Genomic DNA, 10,668 nt, shown 5'->3' with positions numbered 1-10,668 from the left:
TATTTTGAGATATTTAACATTTTATACTTTGAACCCATTTTTGGAGGTTCCAATGGGGCCATAGAGGATAGGTTACTATGCGAATTTTGTAGCCCCATCGATTCCCTTTCCAACGGTACCATAGGTTTGGCAATGTGTCAACTACTTCACAGTTGGATTTTAGTTGGCGCAAACCCTTTTTTTCGATTTTTTCAATTTTTCCAAAAATTCACACTGGGTTAACTCAGAAAGGCGGGCCACTTTTGGGCCTGAGATTTTGGTTTTCTCTTTTTCTATCGGAAACAAGACTCCAAGCCAATTTTCAGCCAATTCGGCGACCTCACATTGTAACTCTTCCCTGATTTCGTGTGGAATGGCCGATATGTAATATAACATTTTTTTGTTTTTCTGGAAACCCCCCCCCAAAAAAAAATCGTAGTTACGCCACTGGTGACGTCAGTAACGTTACACAAAAGGTCAGTAACGTTACAGGTACAAGGTTCGTGACAAAAAAAAAAAACAGGATGCGATAAGAAAAATGTGATTTCTGTCGACTGAATATTAAAATTTGAACATTTTTCTTTGAGAAAATGTATTTAACCTACCGATTTTGTACATTTTTGACAGAAATTAACGCCTTCGAAAAAGAGTCCACAAAAAGTCGAAAAATGACAAAAAAAATCGCAAATTTGGCAATTTTGATAAGAAAAAATAATCCAAATTCCATGAAATTCTCAGAATATATTGAGTTTATGAAATAATAGTTTGGTGCAAAATTTCATAGCAATCTAACTTTAGGACCATTTTTTCTTCACTTTTATTTTTTTTCCGTGGTTTCGTCTCACGTGGCCGTGCCCATATCGAGAAAAAAATATTTTGTCACAAGACTTTAATATATTACCTGCTCGGTATACTTTTGGTCAGCACAATTGCGATTTACTGTTTCAATCTTCGTTCCATCTTGTAGTTGATACTGGAAGACCTTTTTCATGCACATAGTTGAATATGGACAGTCAATGACAAACTCATCACTTTCGCTGAATTTGGAACATAGCTGCTGGGTTCGATTTTCTGTACGAAAACTGGGCGCAACTGTACAACGGTAGCACTGAATTGCTTCTGTAACATCTATAATTGAATGAAAAAATAGCTTTATTACTTTTCCGTACACACCGTCAAGGGAAAGTATAGGAATTGGTCCCGAAAACTTTTTTCGCAAAATTGGCTTAGATCATCATAAAAACTCATGAAACGCGTAGAAAACCACTTTTTGAGACACTTTTCCGTTCGTTTGCCGTCGTCGTCGTCGGTGTTTGTTAACACGATAACTCAAAAAATAATTGAGATAATCGAAATCAGGAAACGCCAAAAGTTTTGTATCCAAAAAACTTAGTTTAAGTTCGAAGATGAGCCATTTTCGATTTGATCCTGGGGTACTTGCCCTAAGAAAAACCTCAAAAAATTGACACTTTTATATGGGAGGTAGTGATGGCTTCGAACGTTCGTTCGTTCGTTCGGCAATTTAAAAAAATATTTTTTGTTCGTTCGCTCGTTCGACAATTTAAAAAAAAAATTTTTGTTCGTTCGTTCGTTCGACAATTTTAAAAAATATTTTTTTCTTCGTTCGTTCGTTCGACATTCATTTTGTTCGATGTTCGGTCCGAACAAAGTTTTTTTTATTTCAAAATCTCCCGAATAAAATTGGTATTACTATGAAAAATTATAATAAAAGCTAATAAAAGCATGAGCTGTAACGATTACATTATAAATTTGATCAATACATCGAATCTTCTAATGTAAAAAATTTTTGTTCGGACCGAACATCGAACAAAATGAATGTCGAACGAACGAACGAACAAAAAAATATTTTTTCAAATTGTCGAACGAACGAACAAAACCTTTTTTTAAAACCATGTCGAACGAACGAACAAGCGTTCGAAAGTGTTCGACGGCCAACACTAATGGGAGGTACCCGTAAATCGACTCCGATTGGCTTCAAACTTTCTGGAATTTCATTTTTTGGGAGAAAAATAGGATTCTGAAAATTTGAAACCAATCGGAATCGATTTACAGGTACCTCCCATACAAAATTTTTGAAATTTTGACTAAAATTACCGATTTTTGGACAATTTTGTATGGGAAGTACCCGTTAATTTTCCGATTCCGATTGGCTTCGAACTTTCTGAGGTTTCATTTTTTGGAGAAAAAATAAGATTCTGAAAGTTTCATGTTAATCGCATTTGCAGAAGTTTGATTTTTTGTCCTCAATTTTTGTCGAAATTTTTCTCGAAGTTTTAGTTAAAGTGACCGATTTTTCACTTTATTTTCATTATTTTATTTTTACTGCCTTTATTTCAAGAAAATTCACAAAAAATAACCAAAAATACCTACGGACAACGCAGGCCAACGGTACGGAAAAGTTCGGGATTACCAATGTAATTCTTTTTATTATTATTATTATTGATTATTATTATTCAACTTCATTTCAACTTGAGTAAAATAGTTCAATGTTTACAAAAAGGCTATAGTTAAAAGAAAGATTCACATGAAACAAGTAAAAATTGCAAAAAACGTCAAAATCAATGTCAAATTAGTGCGACAGAAGAGTGAAAAAGTACATATAAAATGCTTGTAGTTTACTTGCTAGCACCAGTTTTTGTAGCATTAGTTTTTGTAGATTATTCACAAATTCCACATATTTATCCCGTTAGAAAATAGATGTATTCAAATTTCCATAAAATCCACAGGCGACGTATTTATACAGGCAACTATCACATCAATTGTTTACAATGTATACGGAAACACTATTTTTATTTCGAAGAAATTTAATTGCAAATGTCCACATATTCGGTCATTGAATTATGGATGTGTTTTTACTTAGGTTTTCACAATCTTGTCATAACGTTGATCGTCGACAAATGATCAAACACTGTTTACATTGTATTTATTTATTTATTTCGCCAAATACTGGCTACTTGCAATAACATTTCGTCTGTATACATATAAAATTTTGATTTTGTTGTCAATACTTTCGTTTTTAATTTACATTTCATTCGTTTACCGTGTTACACACTAAGTTTCTTATTTTGGATTTAAATATTGTTCTTACATTTACATTCTCGAATATCACAGAAAATTCATTAATCAATCTCATTAACTTTGCTATTGGTTGGTTGTACGAGTAGTCGTTTCTATATAATGGAATAGTTAGCATATTGTGCGACCTAAGTCTTCTGTTTCTAGTTGACGGAACAAAATTTGAACTGACATTTACATCATACATATTATTATGGAGAATATCGAAAGCAAACATTAAATTTATTATCTTTCTTCTATCCTCGAGTGTCTGCATTCCCACTATTTGACATCTTTCTCTATACGGTGGTAATCTGTATTGCCCTTCATCTAAGCTATCTGTACCCAGTAAATATATGAGAAAACCTTTCTGAACCGATTCTACACATTTTTTATATATCTCTTGGTATGGGTCCCAAATCACTGCACCAAACTCGAGTTTTGATCTAACATAGGCCGTATATAATAACATCTGCGTTGTTATAGAGAAGCTACTACGTGAAATCTTTTTTATGAGACCGAGAGATTGTCGTGCACTTGCTATCACCTTTTCAATGTGTGTTATGAATGTAAAGCGTTTGTCAATTTGCAAGCCTAAATCGCGCATTTCGTCTTGACGGTCGAGTGTGTGTTCGTGCATTTTATACAGCGCATTAACTGGAGCATTCGATTTCGTGATGGTTAGGATTGCACATTTTTTTATATTAAAGTGGAGCTTGTTTTTTTCGCACCATTTCAATAGGTTGTCGATGTAAAGCTGTCAACGGACACGGACAAAAAAGTGAAAAAGTGGTTTTTTGCTGTCCGTCCGTCCGAAAAAAAAAATTTCTATGCTCTTTTAATAATCAACACAACATTTACACAAGAACAAATAGTTTGATTAATTTTCTTATTAGTTTTGAGAATTTTTCTTCATACAATTTTCATTAAGAAGTATCAGAAGAAAGTACTTATCAAGATACGAACATCCGTCGGAAAATTATTAGCGTTAAATACGCGAACCATTTGTTGAAAAATTGAAATTTTTGGCGAACGGACGGGAAAAACGTGTTTTTAGTTTCATTGAAATTTTCGGACAAATTTCGGACAAAAAATTGTCCGTCCGTCCGAAAACGTGTCCGAACATTCTGACTGTCCGAATGTTCGGACAAAAAAGCGTGTCCGAAATGTTTCGTACAAAACCTGTCCGTGTCCGTTGTCCGTTTGTCCGAAATAAAATAATTCGGACATTGTCCGTCCGTCCGAACTATCGGACGGACAAAATTTGTCCGTCAAAAGTTTTCATTTTTTTCGGACGGACGGACGGACAACTTCTTGTCCGTTGACAGCTTTATGTCGATGTCCCTTTGCAACACGAACACGTCGGATGCGGTTTTGATTTCGATGTAGATTTTGATGTCATCAGCAAATAACAACACTATGGCTCTTTCGACTATTTCAGTGATATCGTCGATAAATATCAGGAAAAGCATAGGGCCCAAAGTGCTACCGGCTGGAACACCCGATGTTGCTTCATACACTCTTGACTTGTGTTTGCCGATTTGCACGTAGTTTGTGCGATGCGTTAGGAAATCAAGTATCCATTTTGCTGTCTTTTTGGCGATGCCAAACTTCGGTAGTTTTTTAATAAGTAGTGCATGGCATACTCGATCAAACGCACTTTTGAAATCGCCATAGAAAACATCCAGTTGAATTCCCTTCTCCAACGCCGTATGGGCTGCTATCGATAGATTGATGAGATTCGTCGTGACTGATCTGCCTGGGCGGAAACCGTGCTGTGCATTTGACAGCCTTGGATTGACAGTGCAGAGTAATTTGTCATGCACGATAATTTCGAATATCTTCAGAATCACCGAGCTGATTGCGATAATTCGGTAGTTTTCGACGTTGCTACGATCACCTTTTTTGTGGAGCGGCATTATTCTCGACGGTTTTAAAACATCAGCTATTTTGCCGGCTTCCAATGACATTCGCAGTAATAGCCATAACGGGAAAATGAGTGAATCGACGCATTCCTTGATGACTCTTGGGTGAATTCCATCGGGTCCAACACTCCCTTTTATTTTCAATTTGTTTATCGCTTTTTCAACATCGAACATTGATACGTTGAGTTCGTCGATGCCATTTTCCTGTACATTGCGATAAATCTCTTCGATGTCAATGACTGTATTGTCAATGCTGTATGATTTTTCGAAATGGTTGGCAAACAGGTTTACGATTCCATCCATTTTATCACAGATTTCTCCCTCGTACATCATTTCAGCTGGATAGTCTGCTGCTGCGCTGTCACTTTTCACATATTTCCAAAACTCGGCAGGATTTTGACGAATGTTCTCTTCGACATTTGAAATATACTCATTGTACAGCTTGTCGTGCAGCTCGTCGAACTCCTTAAGTGCATTAATGTAATCATCGTTGATTTCACCCACTGGCATTCGTATGTACATTTTGTTTCTCCGATTTTTTAGCCACTGGAGCTGTGGTGTCCACCATTTTGGCTTGTTTTGTTTTGCTTTGATTTGTATCTTCGGCACATTTTCGTTGATGAGTCGAATCATGGTTTCATGAAAAAATTCATATGCCGCATCAACATTCAATGAGTCATGTGCAAAATTGAGTGATTCAAGTTCAAGTTTCATGCGTGCATAGTTCCCTCTGTTGTAACAAAACACTTCAATAAGCTCGGTTTCGGCAGTACGCTGCTCAGCTTTGAATGTTATGACAAGTGGACGATGAAACACATCAGTTTGAACTGAAACGGCTGTGTTTGCTTCACGTACAGTAGTATCATTCGGTTCATCGACAAATACCAAATCAAGTACGTTGTTCGCAATGTTTGTTATGTTGGACAGTTGGAATGATGGTAGTTCCTGCATGCCCAATAGAAACTCAGATGCAATCGCAAAATACTCGGATCTCGTGTGTGTAGATAAATTTGTTGGCAAGTAATGCATTTCGGAGTCATCGGCTTCCCATCTCACTCTTGCTAAATTCCAATCACCCAAGATGAATATGCGATGATCGGCGTAATTTGTGAAGAGGTGATTTATCAAACCAAAATGCACTGAATACGCTACGTTATCTATTTGCTGCCATTGTGGTACGTAGCCAACATAAACTATTAACGGCTTCGGTTTGCTTGCAATTCTTACACACACACATTCACACGTTGGATGGTTGATTTCGTTGATACGTTTTGATACGAGTTTTTTATCCACTGCAATGGCTACACCGCCGCCCAAAGTTTCTCTGTCGCGCCGGTATACATTGAGTGTGGCCGGAAAGTAGTCATCGGATTTGTGATGCTCGCTGAGCCAGGTTTTGGTGAAGCAAAGTATTCGATACAACGATGCTGCTATTCTGTACTTGATGTCCAACTTCGATACTATGCTGTGTATGTTTTCATAGTAAATGTACTCCTCGGATTTTATTTTCTGTGTGGAATCAATTTGACTCGAATTAATTGGTGGTGTAGTATCACTCGCTCGTAGAGAACATATACTGTTTAATAAAATGTTACCTGGAGGGTCACATTCAAGACCGTTGAATTGCGCATTATCGCCGTTTTCTCGTTCAGAATTTCTCAAATTCACGTTGCTTGGGGTGGCTGTGGTGACGTCCGAAAATTTTGCTCGTTGCTGTGTGATTTGGCACTTTGCGGTGTGTTGAAACCCAACAGATCGTTTGCATTTTCGAAAATGCGTTGTGACTTTGCCGTGTGTGTTTCGCATGGTGACGCTGAATTGGGTTTATCAATCGAAGGGTTTGACTTTTCGGGCAATTTCATTTTCACGAATTCACGAACTAAATTCTCGCTTGACCAATTTGCTCTATTCATCAGTTCATCGAAGTGATCGCTCACAACGTCAATTTTGAAAGAAACGAACGACAATTTGCTCAAGTCTTGCTCTTTTTTAATCAATTTGATGCATCGGAACTTCTTAGCGTCGGAAATGGTCGTAACACTGAGAATGTGCTCATTTATTTCTTCTACGGTGGTGTCGATATCAAAATTAGACACCCCAACTGACTTATCCAATCGTTGTTTTGGTGACTTCGGTACTTTGGCAGGTTTCTTTGTCACTGGTTTACCAATTTGAAAGTTACCCGTGCCATTTCTCGGCGATGGAATAGGTGCAGATTCAATGAGTGTTGCCGATGAATTTTCAATTAGCGTAATTTCACTGTGTTTACGTTTGCCAGACTTGGCCGAATTTTTTGCTGTTGCTGTGATAGTCGATTTGAGCACGGTTGAGAATTGACGTTGTTGCGGTTTGTTTACATTTGGTTTACTGGCACAGTTCGAGGACGGAGTGTGTTTGAAATTTATTGACGGAACTGATTTTTGTACGTTGTTTTGTTGCATGTTTTTCGTTGCATGTTTTTCGTTGCATTGCTCGTTTCGATTAACAAATTTGCATTGCTCGACTTGTGACGAAATGGTTTTGCTCCATTCTCTGAATTCAGCAGCTAATGAAGCGGTTTTTGTTCTCTTCGGAGACAGCTCAGAGCCATTCGTTGTGTCATTTTTTTCGCCCGGTTTCGGTATGACGTTTGATATCAACACATCGCAGTTGTCGCAGACAAAAATCAATGTTTTCGGATCGACAGCAATTTTTGCACCACTTGGCAGAATGATTTTGACGTGGTTGTGTTTCGCTTTTTCAAAGCCGTAGCACAACAAATAGCAAAGGGTATTGCATTTTTTGCATTTCGTTTTTGGACCCGACACGCAATCGCGTTTGCAGTCGTCTTCACTGCACTTGTGGCCCATTGTGAGCAAATGACGGCAACAACAATAGCAAGTGCGGCACTGAGAATGTTTATGCACAAAATAAACTTGTTTAAATTACAAGAAACAAGTGAACTTGATATTTTTCGACGACAGACGTTGTTTATGAAATTATTTTTTCACTTTTTACATAAAAAAAATATAGTTTGGATATAGAAATAACAAAATTTTTGACGGACAGTAATTACTTCTGACTACCCACATCCAACATGAAGTTGTCATTGTATATAACTAAATGTATGTTCTTACTTTTGCTGTCAATTGTGCGCATATTTTGTAAGTTACCTCATAAATTTTTGATACAAATTTCGAGAGCTTTGCATACAAATATAAGTAAATTTACTCAGTTTGCCAGAAGAGAGTATCGGACAGCGGCAAACGGATATAATATCACCGAATACAACAAGCGACTCGAAGCCCTCGATATGACATCACTAGAAAGAAGGAGAGTAAATACATCAATTGTATTTATTTACGATATCGTAAATGGATACGCAAACTGTCCTACTGTACGCAATAATATAGCAGTAGGTGAGAGCATTCGTACCTTGCGCCACACTAACTACCTAAAAATCAAGCACAATCTGATGAACAAACAGATTAGAGCTCAAATTCCACAATTGTGCAAATACGCAAACAAAGTGGCTGATCCATTCCAAAATTCAACCAGTCGCGCAAACTTCATCACATCAGTACGAAAAGAGCACAGTCAAATTTTTAGTTTAAAGTACTGACAAATCGTTTTTTTTTTCTTTCATCCTTACTAAATGTATAGTATTAATGAGGCATAACTGTGATTTTACACAAATTTTTTGAAATTTAGTAACATTGACTGTGATATAGCCATCCATTGAGTTGGTGATTATTTTGACCTGTTATTTATTTATAATGGAATCAGATGAAAAACCTCTAGACGAGGTTAAAATGGAGTGACGCTCCTGTGCGTGGATTTACCACTCAAAATGACTGATATCATTTTGACGGCAAAGCGCTTGAAAACTCGATCTAAAATCAAAAGTCGTGACGCAAGATATTTTTCCTTATTGTGAGTAAATTTTCACAATAGTGAATGCGAAAAATACTTTTGAACCTCGTATGTAGTGATAATACAGCGTCCTAGCGTCACTCAAAATGATATCAGTCATTTTGAGTGGTAAATCCGCGCACAGGAGCGTCACTCCATTTTAACCTCGTCTAGAGGTTTTTCATCTGATATCACTACTTTTGTAAGGCAATTATTCTCGGAAAAAATACACTTTTGTCAGAAATATGTCTATTTTAACCCTCTAGCTGGCAAGATCGAAATAATGCGAATTTTTTATCGGGAATTTTTTTCTAGACTAATTTGTGCCCAAAAAACCCAAATCCGCTTTTAGAATTGAAAAAAAGTGTACCAGGTAGCCGCCAGGTAGCATAGATAAAACCGTTCCTATAGGAAGGGTTGCCAGGTGTAGTCAAGACATTTCCCATACTATTTCGTATGGGATCTTGGTGATTTGTATGGGAGCTACCCCTAAATCGAGGCACACATAGTGCAAACTTTCAGAATCCCATTTTTTTACTAAAAAATGAGATCCCAGACTCTGGTAAACTTTATTCGATGTATGGTAATTGAATTCACTAGATTAATGTCTAAACAAAGCAGAAAAAAATTCCCGATGGATTTTGGTAACTGGAAATGTGTTTTTTGATGATTTTAAAATATGGCTCGGAGAAAAATAATTTTAGGTGCTCACAAATCGAAATTTCACACTCGAATGACTATAAAAGCCAAACGAAACGTCAAAATACCTATACACCTATGGGAAAAATGTTGAGAAAAGTGTTGCCAACACATCTCTAGTACATCTTAATAGTCAAATAATATGCTAAATAGCTGAAAAATGGACTTTTGTAACCGTTCCTATAGGAACGGTAACCAGCTAGAGGGTTAAGGTCTTATCATTGGGAAATTGTTATTTTTCGGGTAAAACATTTGCATCCACATTTCGCAAGTTTTGTAAATAGTAAATTTCCACTTTCATTAAAAAAAAGTCCCATTTTTTCCTTATTGGACATTGTAAAATGTGATTAAATTTCAAAATATCCATTAAAAGAGTTTTGAAGTAATTTTAGACCCATTACTTCATCGAAACATATTAATTTCCAACCACCAAAGCTCTGGAAAGTGCATTTTTTATGTATCCCCCGAGCAAAAGTTCAATTTCATACATTCAGATGCCAAAATGCCGATTTATGACCAAAATGACAACGAAATGGATATTCAAGTGTTCGTGGACTCCCATTATTTTCACGATAAAATAGCAGTTTTCTAAGACCAAAACGACGTCAAAGGTCTATTTCACGTGTTTTTCGAACAAAAATATCATTTTCAGTGAAAATAGAGCAACTTGAAAAATTCACTTCAATCAGACCTATTTTTCGACCATGAAATAGCCTCAGATCGCATTGTGACCACTTTTAATCGATTGCTCGTCGAAAATTGAGCGGATATGGCCTTTTGTGAGCCTTTTTCAGCCAGTAGAGCGTATTTTTGGCAGCAATTTCATCGTAGAATGCGACTCTTCGTACAAATTCCGTTCATTGATGAATTGCCTATGCCCAGAACTTCGAAATACGAATTTTCCCGGATATGTGGTATATGCCATTTTGTTGGTATGGTGGCCGGCTACAAACGCTCAGTTTTTGGAAACACATTGTAGGGCTGATTTTTGAGAAATCGCGTTTGGTGTGAAATTTAAGGGGGTCGATTTTTCATAAAAATCGACTTTTTTCTTTTATATCACATAAACATTGGCATGTGTGTATGGAACTTTTTGAAG

At 36.8% G+C, this 10,668-nt stretch overlaps 1 protein-coding gene across 2 annotated transcripts; it reads right to left on the bottom strand.

The window, feature by feature from the left end:
* Nucleotides 1–985: 985 nt before the first annotated feature.
* Nucleotides 986–10,659, bottom strand: LOC129572670 (uncharacterized). Of its 2 annotated transcripts, none has more exons than XR_008688478.1 (2): nucleotides 8,132–10,659; nucleotides 986–1,107 (listed from the first exon to the last, which is right to left on the bottom strand). XR_008688478.1 is itself a non-coding variant. In XM_055452680.1 (2 exons), exon 1 carries the CDS (start codon nucleotides 7,826–7,828, stop codon nucleotides 6,644–6,646), a length of 1,185 nt encoding a protein of 394 aa, XP_055308655.1. In that variant the 5' UTR covers nucleotides 7,829–8,118; the 3' UTR covers nucleotides 1,034–1,107; nucleotides 3,089–6,643. The 2 variants fall into 2 exon arrangements, 1 of the variants encoding a protein (XP_055308655.1); XM_055452680.1 differs by lacking the exon at nucleotides 8,132–10,659 and adding an exon at nucleotides 3,089–8,118 and having other exon boundaries at nucleotides 1,034–1,107.
* Between the last annotated feature and the right edge of the window lie 9 nt (nucleotides 10,660–10,668).

This window comes from Sitodiplosis mosellana, unplaced genomic scaffold (genome assembly GCF_009176505.1).
Source record: "Sitodiplosis mosellana isolate CC-2019 unplaced genomic scaffold, AAFC_SMos_1.0 Smas_scaffold_5365, whole genome shotgun sequence".
Lineage (NCBI taxonomy): Eukaryota > Metazoa > Arthropoda > Insecta > Diptera > Cecidomyiidae > Sitodiplosis > Sitodiplosis mosellana.
The sequence above is the reverse complement of the archived record's forward strand: the minus strand, read 5'-3'. Positions and strand labels throughout refer to the sequence as shown.

Coding starts and splice junctions, on each gene's coding strand:
- LOC129572670 (XM_055452680.1), bottom strand. CDS start 7,828: ATGGGCCACAAGTGCAGTGAAGACGACTGCAAACGCGATTGCGTGTCG.